At 45.6% G+C, this 20656-nt stretch overlaps 2 protein-coding genes across 2 annotated transcripts in view; one reads left to right on the forward strand and one right to left on the reverse strand.

Moving 5' to 3' along the window:
- Positions 1 to 9894, reverse strand: part of POMT2 (protein O-mannosyltransferase 2) — a 475144-nt gene extending 465250 nt beyond the window's left edge. Inside the window, exon 1 of the mRNA XM_086937548.1 lies at positions 9266 to 9894. Coding sequence (XP_086793674.1) covers positions 9266 to 9423 — 158 coding nt within the window. The 5' untranslated portion in view covers positions 9424 to 9894. The remainder of the gene's footprint in view (positions 1 to 9265) is intronic.
- Positions 9895 to 9956: 62 nt separating this feature from the next.
- Positions 9957 to 20656, forward strand: part of GSTZ1 (glutathione S-transferase zeta 1) — a 101306-nt gene continuing 90606 nt past the window's right edge. The window contains exon 1 of the mRNA XM_086937550.1: positions 9957 to 10076. Coding sequence (XP_086793676.1) covers positions 10059 to 10076 — 18 coding nt within the window. The 5' untranslated portion in view covers positions 9957 to 10058. The remainder of the gene's footprint in view (positions 10077 to 20656) is intronic.

Consider the following 20656-nt stretch of genomic DNA (forward strand, 5'->3'; position numbering starts at 1 on the left):
ATTTCCAGAAATAGTTCGAAAGAAATTGGCGGAGGAAGTGTCCTTGGGCAGAGTAGCGGGCCCCTTTTGAGCAGTGCCCCTTACCTAACCTGATTGTGTCACCATTGGGCGGCGTCCCTAAGAAGGCGGCTGGTGAATTTAGAATGATTCAGCATCTGTCTTGGCCAGAGGGCCAATCTGTCAACGATTTCATTTCTCCCATAGATACCACGGTCACTTATACGTCTGTTGACGAGGCCTTAAAAATTGTCAATCACTTGGGTAAAGGTGCTGAGCTGGCCAAGTGCGATATTCAATCAGCTTTTAGGTTGTTGCCGATCCATCCGTCAGACTTTGAGTTGTTGGGCATGTTTTTCGATGGATTTTACTACGTGGAGAAAATGCTCCCCATGGGTTGTGCGGTGTCGTGTGCGCTATTTGAGATATTTAGCACCTTTATACATTGGGTGTTTTCTCAGACTTGTCAACAAGGGACCGCATGTCATTATTTGGGCGATTTTCTTTTGATGGGCAAAGGAGGGACACAAGAGTGTCAGATGGCTTTAAGGAAATTTCAGAAATTAGCACAAGAACTGGGTGTGCCATTAGCGTCGGGAAAAACTGTAGGCCCTACTACAAGGTTAACTTTTCTCGGTATTGAGATTGACACGGTTGAAATGCTAGCTCGATTGCCCCAAGACAAATTGCAGGAGATTAAGGTTTGTGTAACAAGTGCACTGGCAAAGTCAAAGTTGGAGCTCAGACAGGTGCAACGCTTATTAGGTTACCTGAATTTCGCATGCAGAGTTATCAGAGCAGGCCGTACCTTTTGTAGAACGTTGGGCATGGCTATGTCAGGTGCTTGGCTGCCGCATCATAGGGTACTCATTTCTAGACAGGTGAAAGAAGATCTGAAGGTTTGGTTGGCTTTTCTGCAGGATTTTTACCTGTGTCCCATTGCATTTTGTAGAAGAGAAGTTGGTTTGGCAGGTGCAACTGTATTCTGACGCAGCAGGCTCCAAAGGTTTTGGCATTTTTTGGGAGGGGCGGTGGTGCGCTGAGCGATGGCCTGAGCATTGGAAGACACAAGGGAGGAGTATAGCCTTTTTAGAGCTGTTTCTCCTGATTGCTGCACTCAAGGTATGGGCCATAGAATTTAGGAATAGGTTGGTCCTTTTTCACGTAGATAACATGGCAGTGGTGAACTTGATCACCACCAAAAAGCTAGGGACATGAGGGTTTTGCGACTGCTCAGGGAGTTCATGCTGATTCGTTTGCAATTGAATATTGTTTTTAGAGCAAAATACATCCCTGGAGTCAATAACTGCATTGCTGATGCACTGTCTCGTTTCAATTGGCAGCGTTTTCATGCTTTGGCGCCAGGGGCACAGGCCAGCAAAACACCCATCCCAGACAGAATTTGGGCCCTAGGGGAATGAGAATTACTCAACTGATAGAGAACTCTTTGGTAGAGACTACTAAGAGGAATTACAGACAGGCATGGTCGGAGTTCATCAGTTATGTGCAGACTTTTCATCCCAGAGGCAACACACAAGTATTGTTTCCTATTATTTTGGATTTCATTTTTTTTTTAGCCACCAAGAGTTTATTGCCTACCACAATAAGAGGAAAATTGGCTGGGGTTTCTTTTTGAGGCCGTCTGCATTGGGGTTTTGACCCAGTTGATAGTTTTTTGGTTACAAGGATGTTAAAGGGTTTGAGTAAGGAGTCAAACAAGGTCTCCTGGCCCCTTGCCCCCATAACTTTTCTATTATTACAAAAGATTTTATCTTCCCTCCCTGATTGTTGTTATAATGCAGAAGAAGTGGCTTCATTTTGGCTTTGCATGATATGGTTATTCTTTGGAGCGAGGAGGGTTTAAATTCAGATGACTTAGTATTTAAGGACAACAGGATCTGAATCTGGTTGAAACGCTCCAAAACGGACTAGTTGGGAAGGGGCGTTTGGGTTTTTCTTAGTTATAGTGGTTTTAAAGGTTGCTGCCTGGTTTTAGAGTGGGAACATTTTTCGATTGATTACCAAATTTATGGGTGGTGTTATTTTGTTCATAAGTCTGGTGCTCACATATCCAGTTCACATTTGTTGGCGGTCTTGAGGAAGACCTTACTCATCATTGGGGAAAACCCAGCAGCATACGGGACGCACTCGTTTAGGATTGGGGCAGCCACGGAAGAGGCAAGGTTGAGTTTGGCATGGGAAGCCATTCGGAAGATAGGTAGATGGAAATCGAATTGCTGTGCTCGTTATGTGCGCAAATGAAGTATTGATCGTTTGTAGCTCGTTTTGCTAATTGTTTTTTCTACCTAGGTGACATTCGTGGTTTTGCTGGGAAAAACCAAATCTGGATTGTCAGGCATTCATTTGTGTAATGGGCAGCCATCTTTGCTAAGCAACAAATTTATGGACGGAGTCTCGGCATTCCCAGTGCAGGACAAGAACTACAGTGGCGGGGGAGGAGCTACGCCGCGAACCAAGATGGCCGCATAAGCTCCCGGCTCCGGCGGCCCGTCTATCCTGTTGTCTATCTTCTACCCACGCCCTGAGCCTGGATGTATGAAGGTTGCCTGATGCCAACGGTTCTTTCCCGGATTTCCTACTTACTTCAGTGACGAAGTTATGTCGTGTCCCGTTTTTGGCCTACTCCTGGGCTGCCGCCGGGACCTCGATTTTTGAAACACCCGAGAGGGACCTGATCAACACCGGCTGTGGGACCGCAATTGTGGCCGGTCTTCCAGGTTTGAATAATTCTTTCCGCCTTTGAGTCCCTTGTCCTCGTTGATGGATGGTGCCGGAGTAGAGACACTGTGATGTGCTGCGATCCTCCTGCACCGTGACTGTGGGCTGTGTGCCTGACCCTCGTTTCCCGGTCCGGGGGCTGACGGGCTGCACCCACGGCCGGTGTCTGTGCTGAGTGTGCCAGTGCGGGGCACCCGCGTTGTTGCGATCGCCAAATGTGTACCCGGAGCCCGGCAATGTGGGCTGGAGATTGTGTCCCCCTCCGTCCTCTGGACCCCGGGATGGAGGGGGTGGATGGCGCACATTCATTGAGATCCGTAATGGCGGCGATTGGGGCGCTCCGCTCGCAATTTACCGTTGCATGAGTCTCCCTGGCGGCGAAACTGGATGATGTCTGCTCGCGACCGGCCACGGACGCTGCAGCGCCTGCACAGAAATTAGCGGTCCAGCCGAGCGATTTGACCCGCCATCTTAAGGGGCCCGAGCGGCAGCCCGACTTTGCTTCTCGGAGAGTCGGCCTCACTTTTTCCTCATCTGCTACAGTACATGGTCTTCCCTCTACGTCTCCTATCCGATGGTGTATCGTCGCTGGATGTCCTGTTCTTCATTGCCGAGTCTCAGGGTCCCGTCGAAGGGGATCGCTATTTTCCTTTGTTCCGGCCCGTCTGCATAACGGATGCCGCCATTTTGTGACCGGACTTTGCTCCATCTTCAATGCCCTGGTCTGCCATGGACGCTTTGGCTGCCTCTGGTCGGATGTGGCTTGGTCTGGATGTGCTCCGGAACGGATTCGCACTGGTCAGGGCTGACTTTGACTTTGAGGTTTACTTGCTCCTCGACACTGCTTTGGACCATCTGAGACGCTCCCTTTGTTTGCAACTGATATGACTTTGGTGATAGATCTCCTCGTGAGGCTTGCAGGGTTGACTTCTATTTCTCTGGGGTTGCTCTGTTTACTTTTGCCGGGACTGCACCGAATTCCTCACCGGGCCGGGGGTAGGATGGGGGGGGGGGGTTTCCTTGTGACTGTCCTCCCCGTGATATTGCTGACTGTTTAGTTTTGCTTGATGATGATTGTGCTATGGGGGGGTCACCGCCAGCGGGGGGTATCAGGTGTCCGGGGGCTTGTTTGTTTTTCTCCTCCTCCACTTCCTCTTATATTTTCCCTTCTGTGGGGCAGTTCCGGGACGACAGGCACGCTGTTAGTGGGTTAGGCCGTAGCCATTACAGGGGTGCAGGGTGGCGGGTGTGGGGGGGGGGGTTGTTATTTTAGTTTGTTTTGTTCTATGGTTCCTATCGCTCTTTTCCGTCTTTGGGAGGGTTCTTTCCTCTTTAGTAGGGTTGGCTGTCTCTTGGTCTCGCACCTTTCTTCCTTTTTCCGGCTTTTCGATAAGCCTCTGTTTTTCTGTTCTTGGGGGGTAGGCTCTCTGGGGTGAATTTTAGAAATGTGGATTATTGTAATGTGGTTTATTGTCCAGTAACATCGCCGTGGCTGCCCAGATTGCATAGTTGCTTTGGTCATAGCCTATCTCCGACTGTAATTGGGGTAAGTCCCAATCGTCTCCTTTGTGCTCCTATCCTTTAAGGTGTGATGTCCTTGTAGTTGCAGCCCCTACTTCTTTTCTAAAATTTAAAAATGAAAACCTCATATCCTGTTTGCGAGCCCCACAACCACATCTGATGTACTTTGATATATCCTGTTTACGGCTAGGCTCCAGTTTCTCCTGTTTCATTGACTGTCTTTGCGGCCGGCCATGATGGTTGTGGGCCTGCGCATGTATCTCCTTTTTTGAATAAAGGTTTAAAAAAAAAAAAAAGAACTACAGTGGCGTGGGAAAGGTGGTATGGGGTGGGACGAGCTATTCCCTACTATCGCCAAGATGAGGTACGACAGAGGTTTACCAGCACTTTTAGTAATCCATATTGGTGAAAATGACTTGGTTCCCCTTTCAGGATTAACTTTAATAAAAAGTATGCAACTAGATTTGGCTGTTCTGAAGGACAATTGGTTAGGCACTTCCATCGTATGGACCGCATTTATTTACAGACAACGCTGGAGGAATTCTAGGGACCCTTCAGCAAAGGACAAGGCTCGAAGGAAACTAAACAGGGCTATGAAAGTTTTTTGTGGAGGAATGGATATACGCTACATTCGCCATAAGAACATCATTAGTAAAGAAGGCCACCTGTTTAGGGACGATGGGGTGCAACTGTCTCAATTGGGTTTGGCTTATTACTTGCTAGAGCTGCGCAATTTTCTGGCAGGTGAGCTTCAAGTAAATTTATGGTGCACAGGCAGGGGTTAATCGAATCTTGTTTACTTGTTGGTTGGCGTTGTATTGGGGTGGGTAAGTCTGGAGCGGGCTTACCCATCCTTGAGTTGGGGAAAAGAAAGGGAAAACGAGTAAAAGGTATCAATGGAAGAGAAATGAAACACAAGGTTTGGAAGGAATGTTACTATATATTGATTGATGGTTTCGGTCTGAAAATGCTAATATTTTAAACGTAGGAAAGTTTGAAAGGTTTTGGCACATTTTACTAATTTGTGGATAGTCTATAAATGTCAATTGCCTGAATTTGGAGTTTACCTAATCTAAAATAAAGGTGGCCTTTTTTGCTATTCGTTAAACATGTGTCTGGGTCTGATTATTTTGGGCGAATGTCTATTCCATCGGTAATCTTCTCCAGGAACGTATCCGAAATCAAATGCAAAATACAAGTACAAAAATAGTATGTATATTAATGTGCTCCTTGGTGAATAAAATTATAAATATGCCCGACCTTTCTACCTGGATCTGTTTCAAAATCAAGGTACCCAAGAAAACATTGGACTTTTCCAAAGGGCACAGAAATGTTGCGGAACCCAAAGTCTGTAGCAAGTATACACAATGTACGGTTCTTTGATATTCTATGAATTTTAGAGTTGTATCTTTCTCTATTTTAGCCCATATTTTAAAAAGGTTTGTGGGTTACGGTGAGTACTGGGTGCCGTTTTCCGAGCACTTGGTTCTGTGTGCACATTTATGTTTTGCGCTGGGTTTAGCTTCGAGGGAGGCCGCACGTACTGCTGTCCCCGCTGAGTGGCCCTTTAGTGGCTCCTCTGACTGAGGGCAATTCAGATTGCATTTCACTTTGGTGCTGCCACTCCCCCTTTGTTTTCTGCACTCTCTTCATGCTGCGCACATTCTCCTGTACATCCTTATGTTGTGTGTTCATTCTTTTTGCGTCAGGCATCAAAGATTTAAAAAAAACACAAGACAAAGAGAACATCCCGCTTTACTTCACGTATCTCTTGAGTTAATACAGACACTAGCGCACCTACAGCCATTTCAGTGCGAACGGGTCAACTCTTAGGAAATTAGTTCATGGTGCATGCGAGAGCAATTGTCTCGCAACATTGTCTGTCCACTAGGTATGGAACTTAAAAGCGCTGCGGACGTCAGCCCCTCCACTCCACGGTTGTCCACAGGGTCCATCCTTTGAAGCAGAGTGTTGAGAGCCTGCGATAGCCAATAGCACGTTTTGCGGGTCACGATAAGGGAGCAGAGGGCCGTACTTAGTGCTGCATGTAATAGGCAATATGATAAAATATTTTTGACTGGCGTCCCCTCATGTTTTTGGTGGTAGGTTAAGGCAGTTCTTGCTCTAAACACTTTTTACTAACATATTATGAAAACACTATTCGAAAAGTAGTAACGCATTACAAGAACGTTTGAGCGCAGTGGTTGTTTAGCCATTTGTTGTGGTGGTGAAGTGTCCTGTTCTTTGCGCACCTGTGTTTTTGTGCTCTATTACAATGTATGATTTTGTTTTATTGTACTGCGGTTGTTGTGTTGTATTCTGTTTTGACTTTTGTGTTTGGCCCTGTTATGTTTTTTTTGTGTTCCTATATTGCTTTGTGTAAGTTATTTCTTTATGTTTACTTTAGCTATGTCAAAAATACTGCAATACTTTCAGGAAAACATATGTGCATGAATGTTACGTGCACACGCATTATTACCACTGTTTAACTTAAACCCCACAGAATACTGCGGCATGGGTTTGCAAATTTTGTGGCACAAAAAAGGACACATAATTGTACCACATAATTACACGTCACATACTTACACTCTATTCAATACAACATAAATACACTCCACATAATACCAATGTGCCACATAATTACACACCAAACAGCAGCATATTTCAACTCCACAATCCACAATTAAAAGTAACAAAAATGCTTAATATTTTTTATTATAACTTTTCAACATGACGCACAGCAGCCACAAATGCTCTACAACATAGCCAAAACTTCTGGTTAAACACATAAGGTCCCGAAGGTGACACCTATTAGCGCTGCCAATGCTTGTTTATTTTATTTAGCAATGCAACTCGGATCAGTAAATAAGCAGAAAAAAGCACCTGTATTATTTTGTCGGCGCATGCATGCATGCATGCATGATGCCCACACTCACAGAAGGACATGGCCAGCTGCACCCTATGATTTAATTTTTGTTATTTGGACATGCCTGTATAACGTGGATAAAATCAATTGTAAAGCCCAAAAGCAAGACCTGATAGCTATGCCAAAGCTTGTTTGGAAATCTGTGGATTTCAGGAGCACTCATTGGAGATGGAACACTTCCATTTTTCCTGAAGTAGTACTGGAATTCTTGTGAATTTCTGATTACTTCTATTTAAATGCTTTTTTGAATGTTTTAAAGTAGATGGTGTACATGTGAGAGTGTGAAATACTGCTGTTGCTAACTTCCACTACCAGGTCCCTACCTCAGAAAATACGTTTCCCAAGGAGAAATCCTACCATTGCAACCCCTTTTGGGCTTGCTATCAATTTGTAAGCATCTACAATTGTTCATGTTTGTGTGTGTTCAATTCGTTATAAGTGGTTATCCACACCCTAAAATGTTCAGATCTAAATATTGTGCTATTTTATATTTAAAAAATGCATGCAGGAGTCTTAAATTAATGTTTTATGAAATTACACTTGCAATAATTTTTTGTGTGCAGTTTTATATGAAAGTATTGGAGGAGTTTACTTGAGCACCAGTTACATTACACAAGGACATATTTGTTTAGGTTTTGCCTTGACAACGCATGCGCTATCTCTGTCAGACACGTTGCTGACATACAGTGGGCTTGTAGTCCACCCATAGCTTGCCATGAGTTAGCTTTAGTGTCACACTCCTTGTCTTCATCTCTGTTTGTCACAGCTTGCAGACACCATGTTCTTCTTGTGTTTAGTCCTTTCCTGGAGCATGGACCAAGTACTTGTGTCCATCCACTATGCCAGTTTAAGGGCTATATCTTTTTGAGTTCAAGCACTCCAAATTAGTGCTTGTGTTATCAGTCTCCCATATCCCATCCATGTAGCTTCTATTCCCTCCCACCTGCACCCCTTCCATGTTGCTTCTTTTCTCCCCCACCCCCTACTCTCTAGTCTGTATCACTGCACTCTATTCTGCACCACTCTACGCCACTGCACTCCACTCTGCACCACTGCACTCTAAGCCTCTGCAATTTATGCTACTCTACTCTGCACGACCCTATTCCATGCCTAAACACTCTATGCCACTTTACCCACTACAATTTAAGCCGCTCTACTCTACATCACTCTACACCACGGCATTCATTCTACTATGCACTGCTCTATGCCACTGCAATCTACGACACTACTCTGCATCTCTCTACTCTATGCCACTGCATTATAGTGCACACCACTGTACTCTGGGCCACTGCACCCTCTGCTAGGCTACTCTGCACCACAGCACTCTTCGTCACTGCACTCCACTCTGCGCCACTCAATACCATGCCACTCTACTCCGCTGTACAACATGTCTAAAAGACATTAGGTAAAGCCAATAGCTCTCACATAGGGCGGCATAACCTATTTTTGGCGACCGCTTGTTGTTTTATAATCACTGGGAGAATCACAGGATGTTGATCAGAACACAAGACTGAACCTGGTTCCTCAGTGCCAAAGTCAGCTGCTCTTCCCATTACGCCACATCACTGTGCACCATTGAATGAAGGTACGTGCGCACTCAAGTTCAACTTAAATATGCAACTACTATTATAAATCATGTCCAGGGATCAAATGAAAACGGTATCAGAATTCCAGAAAGTACAAGTAACAACAACAGGTATACTATAATACCTTTAAACATTAAGAAAGCTAGTACAAAATAAAACGAAATAACAAATATATGTAATAACACAGAATCTAGAATATCACAGGAAGGACTCTGCAAGATCTCTAAAACGCAACAGTCAACAATGTGTGATATATCGTGGAAATGTATTAACATAGTTCTGTTAAGTTCCCCCGGTACAAGTCTACATTGCTCATATAGTCTAAAACGTGTTTTGCATTCCTGGATTTGTGTGGATATTATGTTCATTACTATGAAAATAAATGACTAGGACCCTTAATTTTTACTGGGGTGTTAGAGACAGGTGAGAACTGGAATATCTGGAATGCAGAACGGGACGAAGTATTGATAGTACAGGGACCCGAACCGCTACTCACCAAACGTGTGCCGGCTCGGATAGGCGGTGGAAGCGGCTGAGCAAGGAGAGCAGAATAACCAGAGCTAACGGGGAAAGTCCGGGAGGGCGCGACTCCTCCTCTAGCCCCGGGGGCCCCGACCTGCAGCCCTTCCGATGGGCCCCCACTGAGGACTCCATCCGTGGCGCGCGCCTTGCCGTCTCTATGGCGACCGAGCCACACGTAACAAAGTTCCACGGACGGAGTGGTGAAGTTGAAACACCTACTTTACTGTGATGTTAAATTCATGATACCGTTCCAAGATGGCTGACAAGGGTTCTGTTCTGATAACTAGATCGCTCTTTGCCGTCCTGTGAATAGTACAAAAGAAAGAACCATGAATGTCTATGTCCTGGATAAAAACTGCCAAATTTACATTTCCCATGAAGGTTTTGTATGAAGTTTCTAAAATTGTATATTTTATGTCGAACTGCTTTTTTAGGGTATATATAAAACCGGATGTTTCGAAATTTTAAGAGTAGCTGTTTGTATTGATTTATGACATCACTACATTTCGAAAGAATATGATGACTTCCGAAAGATTCTATTTGTGTGTCAGAATGCGAATAGAGTATGTTGCTTAGACTCTTTGTTTATATTGCTTCTTGTTCAATGTAAGCAATGTCTGCTACGTTGGTAATTAAATTTGGCCTTTGGTCCATCTTTTATTTCCATTGCGCTGCCGTGGTTGTCTTTCTTTAATTTCTTCAGCAATTTTGGTTTTATTTACCTTGTTATACCTTACTGCAGACTGTGTTCTGTTATATAAGCTGGGATGTCTGTGCTGCTGAAGGTATGGAGAGAGTCCGGGTGTGTGTTTCTTTGCTCTGGGTTGTTCTTTCCCCCCCCCCCCCTTCCTTTTACATAGTCTACGTTTTCAGTATTCGGAAGAGTGGCATATTTAGTTTGCTACCGTCCTTTTCTCTTTTGAGCATTGCCAGTTAAGTGTAAATACGCCAAATGCCGTTAGATGAAAATCCCAAAATGAGCGTATTACTCAGGGTCAGTTAACAACTGTTTCCTACAGTTGCTGCGCAACAGTGTTTCCTGGAATACTGAGCTGCGACCCGACGACCATGCCAGAGAAAAGTAGCTATCTGCATGCTGTCAAATACTGCGCAGCGTCATACATACCAAAGTCAACAATTTAGGTTGGAGATTCCCACATTATCAAGCCAAAAATAATTTGATTTTAGCTTGCCCCTGCTTAAAATCTATCCTCCATTCGTATTCAATTTAATTGGCAAATTCTCTGTTTTGTTTCTCCATCCTAGGTGGTCCCAAACATCATGTGTTATGTGCCTGTGGCGTGACCTGTCCAGGGTTGGATTGGGATACAAAAAAAGCCCCGGGCACCCCCCAAAAAACGGCCCACATTTGTATTATGTAAAGAAGGAGGGGGGTTTCTCTAAGAGGCATTTTTCTAAAAACTTCAGTGAGATAAAAAAATGCGAATTTTGCCAGGACACTCTGTGGATGGATTAGTTCAGTTCAGTAAATCTTTATTTCGATGATAAAAACCATCATAAAAATGCAAGTTATAAAAATTCATTTACATTACTGAACTATAAATAGGTTTAAAAACAGATACATAGCTAATAAAATTCATATAGAGGGAATACAGATTTTATGTACATCATAGCTTAATCCAGTGTGTTCCGTAGCCTGACAGCAATTTTTAAAAAGCTTATCACAGAACATAAAGTGCAAGTATCATTTGCTCTTTGTAAAAAGAGTAATGCAGCTTTAGCATGGCGCAATTTTTTCTCTCTTAAGATATCGACTAGGAAACTACGCCTAGGGGACTGATAAAATGAACAAAGGAGTACAAAATGAAGGGTGTCCTGCGGAGACCTATTGTCGCAGCCTCAGGCACCCTTCTGCTCAATTGTTACAGTAAAACCAGAGGGATAAGATAATGTTATGTAACAAATTGAGCCTAAAACGGCACATTAAAAACCTGTCCTGCTGATTATGAATCAGCCATAAGTAGGGTTCCATACCCTCCCCGTTGTCAATTAAAGAATGGGTCACTACTGAACGCTTTGATGACTCAGTGCCTGCTCTGATCATGTTATAATTTTCCATCAGCAGTTTCCTGACTAATGGTTTACAATTGGTGGCAATCGTGGAGGTATTACTAAAAAGAGTATGCTGGCCGATGGACTCTAGTGTATTTTTAACAACATTTAGCCATGGAATATGCAGGCCCTTATCCCTTTGCAGACAATCTGTAACAATTACCGGAATTTTGACGCGTTCCTACTTTGGGACAGTCTACTTCCATTGCACTAAGGGTGTTCTCAAGCTCATTGATGTACAGCGAGAATAAAAAGGGTGCAAGGATGCACCCTAGTCTTACTCCACTTGAGCACGGGAAAGGGTCAGTCAATCCCCCCCTCCGTGCTGACGCGTACCATAGCAGTGGTGTTCCAGTGCAACTCTTTTAGAATATTTATGAGACCCCGGGTCAATTCCCAAATCAAACACCATAGTCAACAGCTTATTCCTATTCACATTGTCAAAGGCCGCTGCCAGGTCCATAAACCCCATATAGACAGTGCCATTGCTAGCTTTAGTGTACTTAGCGGCTAACAAATACAGATTAAGGCACTGGTCGATTTACCCATTCTGAACCCATACTGTGTATCAGCTAGATTGTGTTGCTCTTCCGTCCAGGCCATAAGACGGGATTCTTTTTGGGACACCACCATGCTGAACGGAGCATTGATTACCAATGCCCAGCTCATTAGCGCGAATTACAAATATCTAATACTTGTTTTAAATCGCTTTTAAATCGCCGACGGAGACTCATTTAGAAGTGCTCCTAGCGGGTTCAGAAAGTCACATTTATTTGCCTCATGTCACAATTGTATTTTGATTTTAAAACTTACTTTGTGCTGTGTTGGGCGTGTTCCCCGGTCCACCACTGATCATTCAGTTAGTGTGGAGGTATAGATCGCCTACCAGGAAGTGTGCTACTCCACTTCCGGTTTTCGCTGAGGTTAGCAGTCTAGCTGCTCACCACCACCGGCATAAAAGCCCCTGAACTACTCAGTTTGTGGATTCTTTTTGGGACACCACCACGCTGAACGGAGCATTGATTACCAATGCCCAGCTCATTAGCGCTAATTACAAATATCTAATACTTCTTTTAAATCGCCGACGGAGACTCATTTAGAAGTGCTCCTAGCGGGTTCAGAAATTCACATTTATTTGCCTCATGTCACAATTGTACTTTGATTTTAAAACTTACTTTGTGCTGTGTTGAGCATGTTCCCCGGTCCACCACTGATCATTCAGTTAGTGTGGAGGGATAGATCGCCTACCAGGAAGTGTGCTTCTCCACTTCCGGTTTTCGCCGAGGTTAGCAGTCTAGCTGCTCACCACCACCGGCATAAAAGCCCCTGAACTATTCAGTTCGTGGATTCTTTTTGGGACACCACCACGCTGAACGGAGCATTGATTACCAATGCCCAGCTCCTTAGCCCTAATTACAAATATCTAATACTTATTTTAAATCGCTTTTACATCGCCGATGGAGACTCATTTAGAAGTGCTCCTAGCGGTTTCAGAAAGTCACATTTATTTGCCTCGTGTCACAATTGTATTTTGATTTTAAAACTTACTTTGTGCTGTGTTGGGCGTGTTCCCCGGTCCACCACTGATCATTCAGTTAGTGTGGAGGGATAGATCGCCTACCAAGAAGTGTGCTATTCCACTTCGGTGAGCAGTCTAGCTGCTCACCACCACCGGCATAATAACCGGATGCCCCCGCGGACGCGCAGTGGACGTGCGCAGCAGGCGCGCCTAAGGCAAGCCCGTCTGATCCCGTCCGCGCAGGTACCGGGCCCAGGGCCATACCCTCTGACCCTAAGGATGCCCACCCCATCGGCACTCCTTTGCGCTACTCCTCGAGACATCTAAGGGAGTTAAACACTGGTACGGGCAATCCACGGTGTAAGACACTGCCACTTGTCACTCGCTGTGCCTCTGCTCCTGAAACCTGCCCGAGCTGTAACTTCAAAATTCCTTCTCCACTTCCATCCACCAGTCCCTCCGCCAACCTGCCCAGGCCCCTGTACCGTATGGCACTGATTAACGCTCACTCCCTTCCGAAACACAACTTGGAAATTAGGGAATGCATCACCAACCAAGAACTTGACATTCTCTTCATCACAGAATCATGGGGGATGCAGCCTCTGGTCCAGACTTCTGTGCTGCCACCCCTGATAGTTTCTGTGTGGCAAGGCAGGACAGAGCCATAGGTAAAGGCGGCGGCCTAGCTATTATTTATAAAGCCACATATCCTACTAAAATAGAACCCATTCACCGCTCGGACTGTGAGGCCTTTGCCTATTCTATCACCCTTAATCACAACCAAGCCTTCAAAGGCATCCTTCTATATCGTCCCCCTGGCCCACGCACACGCTTTCTCTCATTTCTTGACCAACTCACTGAACTTTCAGTAGGACCCTCTGACTATACTATACTAGGAGACTTTATTTTCTTCTGCAAGTCACTGGTGATAAAGACACTACCCAACTAATCACCGATTTGCAATCTGTTGGATTACAGCAACTAGTCGTTGGCCCCACTCATCAAGCAGGACACACGTTCAATGGTCTGTTCACTAATAACCCTGACATCTCGCCGCTCACCGTCCTCCCTTTAGTATGGTCGGACCACCTCGCAGTTATTTTCACTTTGCGTGTCAGGATGAAGCCTCACCGCGCCTACCCAATTGTTAAGGAACTACATTTCCCATGAGCATCCGTTTCAGGAAGTATATGGGCGATGCAGGCAGGAAGGAAGTTGCACGTAATTCTGAGTCTTTGCATTGACTCTATCGGGATTGGAGAGGTTCCTCCTATATGCTGCGGCGCTTAGCTGTGGAATTCGGCTGGAACCAAGGACTCGACATCACTCGTTCTTGTGAGGTATTTGGGGCGGGCATTACAGCCGCTGGGAGCCGCTCTGCTCGCGCGCTGTATTTCCGTGGTTGCAAGTATCCCCGTTTATGTTGCCGGAGGATACGCGTCGGCTGACGCGTGCTGGTTCTGAAGGGGGAAACTGATTTGTGGTTTTCCGCGGAACTGAGCGGCGGCCGCTGCCAGTTGCCGTGACATTCGTTTGTTCTTGGATATTGCCGTTTTCTTGGGCTTGATACTGAAGTGGACAAGGTAGTGTTCCGTTTATGAACACCGAGGGTGTTTTTTTGGTCACGTTTTCGCTGGGGTAGTGTGGTGGTCACAACTACCTACCGCCAGTGCTTTTGGATACTAGGTGATAGTTGCTTGCAGCGGAACGTAGTGGTGGTCGCAACCACACGTTACCGTTCAGCAACGTGGATGTGTGAAGGTTTCATTATTCTTTCCTTGCCCATTTTCAGTTATATGACAATAACATTTTTGAGTGATTATAGAGCTTCCTCTCTTCAACTCTTTATGTTTTATGAACTACTGGGGACGAGATCTCTACTGCATTGAATAAGTAGAGGACTACAAGTCTATGGGGTCATCTGAACAGTCCTATTCCTCATGATATGGTGTGTATGAGTATTGGTGGTAAAGAGCTGGAATGGAGGTGTAGAGATTAGCGATTGGTGTAATAACAACTGTGTTCTGTTGCAGGAAGATGGACTATATCTGTCTTATGATGGAGGAAAGTGTACAGCCTCATAAGGTATTCGGGTTCTAGAGAGAATTTATGAGAGTAGAATTCAACATAGACTTGTGCTATAATTCCTATGTTTTGTCATTTCAGATCCCTTGTCCCTGCTGACCCTTTCCCTTCCCCGGTCTCTTTTCATTATTTATCCCTCGCCTGATGGTTCGAACCCCCTGTGTTTTACATCCAGGGTGTTGGTAACATCGGGAGGTGGACCCCTTTGTTCATCGATCGTATCCTGCGGAGCGGGCCCTGACAGAATTACGTGCCCACGTTAAAAGCTTCGCCCGATGCGTTGGTGAACAAACATGGCTACACTTGAGGATGTTTTACAAGCTCTTGCTGTGATGCAGCAGGAGCTGACAGCCTCTAGAGCAGAAACCACTGCTTTAAGAGAAAGAGTGGATAGGATGGCAGGCAATCCCTTTGATGCAGCCACACTTAATCCACGGATTCAGGTTACGGTGCCTCCACCCATACCGTTGGCAAGCCCTGAAAGGTATTCTGGGGATCCTTCAAAGACCCAGATATTCCTGACCCAAATCATGATGCATTTCTCATGTAAACTCGCGTCTTTTCCCAATCACCATTCAAGGGTGGCGTTCGCCATCTCGTACATGATCGGCGATGCCGCAAATTGGGCTGTTCCGTTGGTGAGAAAAGACTATGCCATATTATCTGACTGGGGGATTTTCAGAGCCGAATTCGAGAAAGTGTTCGATCGGCGAACCACTTCTTTTAGTGCAGATAAAGAACTGTTGGAATTAAGACCGGGACGGAATGAACTGGTCACTTATCTAACCTCCTTTAATCGGTTGGTGGCGGAGTCATCCTGGCCAGAGGAAAAGCAGATGTCTATATTCTATTAGGGTTTGAGAGATGGGATGAAGGACGTCATAGCCCAAATAGATCCTCAGCCCACTACCTGTGCAGGCATGATTAGCCTTTCATTAAGATTGGATGGTAGGATGACGGAGCGATACGGAGACAGGAAAAAGTGGGACAGGGGTCCTCCTAAGCTAGAGTATTTGAGTAGGAAGGGGCCAGTGGAGTTGCAGACAGTCATGAACCAATGGAAATAGGAGCTGTGAGGGCTCCTTTAACTAGAGAAGAGAGAGAAACCCGTAGAACACAAGGGTTGTGTATGTACTGCGGAAGGAAAGGTCATTACGTGAGGGAATGCCCAACGAAGCCCAAAACCACGGGAGGATGGGTTAAGAAGAGATTGGCCGTATCAAACACTGAGCTAGGCAATGCTGGGTCAGAAGGAGGAGTTCAGGCCCCTTTGAAACTGCCTTCTTTGGTTTGTGAGATTATACGTGATTCGGTATCGCACATTGTCCTGTCTATGTGTTTGGAAAGCCAACAAGTAGTACATCAGGTGCTAGTAATGATTGATTCAGGGGCTACTGGCAATTTTATTGATAGCGGGTTGGTGTCCCTACTAGCACTGAAACGCATACCACGACAACACCCAGAGGAAGTGTGGGCGGTGGATGGGAAACCCCTGAAATCTGGGTTGATAACAGAACAAACGGAAGAGGTATTGTTAACTGTCGATATACCAGAGGGGGAACATCGAGATAGGTTGATTTTGAACATAATTGAGGCCCCTCAATACGAAGTCATTTTGGGAATGCCCTGGCTGTCGTACCATAACCCTGAAATTGATTGGAGGGAAAAGAAGCTTCGGTTTGGTTCCCCTCACCTGACTGCCAGGCACACATGTCGTTGCATCCAGTTACTCAGGCTGTGGAGTTATTTACTCCTTTTCAGGTGGCTACTGCAGCAGAAAAGGAGGTCCTGTTACCTAATGAGTTACGGTCTTACAAGGATGTATTTAGTGAACAACTGGCCAATGAGATACCCCCTCATCGTGTATACGATTGTTGTATCGATTTAGTGGAAGGAGCAGTGGTGCCCACATGTCGTGTATATGCATTGTCAGTGCCTGAAACCAAACATTTGAAAGAGTATTTGGATCACTACCAGTCTATAGGTTTTATTCGACCCTCCAAGTCCCCTGCTGCTTCTCCTTTGTTTTTCATTGCCAAATCCAGTGGTGAATTGAGGGCATGTGTGGACTATAGAATGTTAAATAAAAACACAGTCCGTAACAGATATCCACTCCCCCTCATTCCCGTTTTGTTAGATCAGGTACGGAATGCCAGGATATACACCAAACTGGATCTCAGAGGGGCATATCATCTTGTGAGGATGAGAGAGGGGGATGAATGGAAGACTGCTTTTAAAACATGCTACGGGTTATATGAATATACAGTCATGCCCTTTGGGTTATGTAACGCCCCGGCAGCGTTCCAGTACTTCCTAAATGATGTACTGAGGGACCTGGTGGATATCAGTGTAGTGGTATACATTGATGACATTTTAATCTATTCTGAGAATGACACTATTCATCTGGATCATGTCAAACAGGTTTTGCAGAGGCTGAGAGACAACAAATTGTTTTGTAAGCTCAGTAAATGTGAGTTTGGAGTGGAGAATGTGGAATTCTTGGGTGTTATGCTGTGTCCTGAAGGGTTACAGATGGCAGAACGCAAGGTGCAAGCAGTCAACTCTTGGCCTACACCAAAATCTATGAAAGAGGTCCAATGCTTCCTGGGTTTTGCTAACTATTACAGGAGATTCATCGATGGGTTCTCACGCATAGCTGCACCCCTTTCTCGCCTTCTTAGAAAAGGGGTGGGGTTTTGTTGGTCTCCTGAAGCTGATGCTGCCTTTACGTGTCTGAAAAAGGCTTTTGTTTCCGCTCCTATTCTTGCACATCCGCAACCTGATCTGCCATACATCGTGGAGGCAGACGCTTCTGATGAGGCCGTAGGGGCTATTTTGTCTCAAAGGAATCCAAAAACAGGTCAACTGCATCCGGTAGCATATCTGTCAAAAAAACTGAGCCAGGCGGAAAAGAACTATACAATAGCTGAAAAAGAACTACTGGCTATCAAAAAGGCATTTCAAGAATGGAGGCAGTATCTTTGGGGGGCCTCATATCCTGTGACAGTGTATTCAGACCACCGCAACCTGCAATATATGAGAACTGCAAGGCATCTGTCTCAAAGGCAAATGAGGTGGATGTTATTCTTTGCTGAATACAATTTCATCATCACTCCGTCCAGGCACTGAAAACAGAAAGGCGGACACTCTGTCTCGATTGGGTGACACAGTGTTGGTACAGTCTGACCCTCCGATGGAGGCCATCATCGAACCAACCAAGGTGATATGTTTGCTGAACGCAGAGGCATTTCTGGAGACGATTAAAAGACAAAAAACCGTGGCTGCATGGACTCATTGGAGTAGCAAAGAACCCGGTCGTTCTCTTAAACAGGGTCTGCCGTTTGTACAAAACCGGTTGTTTTTGCCTACAAAGGAAAGCCGTAAAAAAGCCTTTGAGTGGTGTCACTCTTCCCCAATGTCAGGTCACCAAGGCATAAAGAAAACAGTCCTTTTAGTACAGAGACAGTTCTGGTGGGACTCGCTGTCCAAAGATGTAAAACTATGGGTGGGTCAGTGCGATGTGTGTGCTCGTGCAAAGACCTTACAGTGTCAGAGTAAGGAGAAATTACTACCACTGCCCACACCAAAGAAGCCATGGCAGAGCATTAGCGTGGATTTCGTTACAGGATTGCCCACAGATCATGGATACACGGCAGTTCTGGTTGTTGTGGATAGCCTCACTAAAATGGGTCATTTCATTCCATGCAGAACTCTCCCCACAGCTGGTCAAACCGCACAGCTACTCTTGTCTAATGTCATCCGATATCATGGAATACCTGAAGTCATAATATCTGACAGGGGTCCTCAATTCATCGCCAGCTTCTGGAAATCATGGTGTTTAGCGGTACACATCAAAGCCACACTGTCAACCAGTTTCCACCCCCAGACGGATGGTCAAACCGAGCGGCTTAATCAATCCTTGAAAAAATACCTACGCTGTTATGCTGCAGAGGCTCATGACTCCTGGGTATCCTTGTTGTCGCTAGCTGAGTTTGCCTACAATAATGCGTGGCACAGTTCGTTGGGGGTGTCTCCCTTTTTGCCAATTACGGATATGACGCTCGAGCCTTGCCTATAGCCATCCCAGGAGATGTGGGAAATCTGCCTTCAGTCTTGAGTCTGGTCCGTCATTTGCATGCAGTCCAGAGGAAAGTATCCAAACACTTGGTCCATGCTAAGGCGGTCTACAAGAAATGGGCAGATAAACACAGTGGTGTGGGTCTGACGTATCATGTGGGGGACAGAGTATGGTTGTCCACGAAAAATATCCGTTTCAAACTCCGTTGGGTGTTCCACCCTAGATACATTGGCCCCTACGTTATTCTAAAACAGATTAACCCTGTGGCATATAAATTGAAGCTTCCAGTATCACTACGAATCCACCCGGTGTTTCACTGCAGCTTGTTGAAACCGGCAATGTCAGCTAGGAGAAAGGCTCCTCCGCCAGTGCAGTGTGATGGTGGGTTGGAATATGTGGTTCGATGCATAAAGGACTCTAAAAGACGTAGAGGCGCATTGTGGTATTTGGTGGCCTGGAAGGGCTACACTGCGGAGGACGACTCTTGGGAACCTTGTCAGAATGTGCATGCTCCTGTCGCGGTCAGGACATTCCATCGGAGGTTCCCTGCTAAACCCGGGCCTAGGAGGCGCTAGGGCATTCTGTCAGGATGAAGCCTCACCGCGCCTACCCAATTGTTAAGGAACTACATTTCCCATGAGCATCTGTTTCAGGAAGTATATGGGCGATGCAGGCAGGAAGGAAGTTGCACGTAATTCTGAGTCTTTGCATTGACTCTATCGGGATTGGAGAGGTTCCTGTATGCTGCGGCGCTTAGCTGTGGAATTCGGCTGGAACCAAGGACTCGACATCACTCGTTCTTGTGAGGTATTTGGGGCGGGCATTACAGCCGCTGGGAGCCGCTCTGCTCGCGCGCTGTATTTCCGTGGTTGCAAGTATCCCCGTTTATGTTGCCGGAGGATACGCGTCGGCTGACGCGTGCTGGTTCTGAAGGGGGAAACTGATTTGTGGTTTTCCGCGGAACTGAGCGGCGGCCGCTGCCAGTTGCCGTGACATTCGTTTGTTCTTGGATATTGCCGTTTTCTTGGGCTTGATATTGAAGTGGACAAGGTAGTGTTCCGTTTATGAACACCGAGGGTGTTTTTTTGGTCACGTTTTCGCTGGGGTAGTGTGGTGGTCACAACTACCTACCGCCAGTGCTTTTGGATACTAGGTGATAGTTGCTTGCAGCGGAACGTAGTGGTGGTCGCAACCACACGTTACCGTTCAGCAACGTGGATGTGTGAAGGTTTCATTATTCTTTCCTTGCCCATTTTCAGTTATATGACAATAACATTTTTGAGTGATTATAGAGCTTCCTCTCTTCAACTCTTTATGTTTTATGAACTACTGGGGAAGAGATCTCTACTGCATTGAATAAGTAGAGGACTACAAGTCTATGGGGTCATATGAACAGTCCTATTCCTCATGATATGGTGTGTATGAGTATTGGTGGTAAAGAGCTGGAATGGAGGTGTAGAGATTAGCGATTGGTGTAATAACAACTGTGTTCTGTTGCAGGAAGATGGACTATATCTGTCGTATCATGGTTGGAGGAAAGTGTACAGACTCATAAGGTATTCGGGTTCTAGAGAGAATTTATGAGAGTAGAATTCAACATAGACTTGTGC

The sequence above is a fragment of the Lissotriton vulgaris genome, chromosome 9, assembly GCF_964263255.1.
Source record: "Lissotriton vulgaris chromosome 9, aLisVul1.2, whole genome shotgun sequence".
Lineage (NCBI taxonomy): Eukaryota > Metazoa > Chordata > Amphibia > Caudata > Salamandridae > Lissotriton > Lissotriton vulgaris.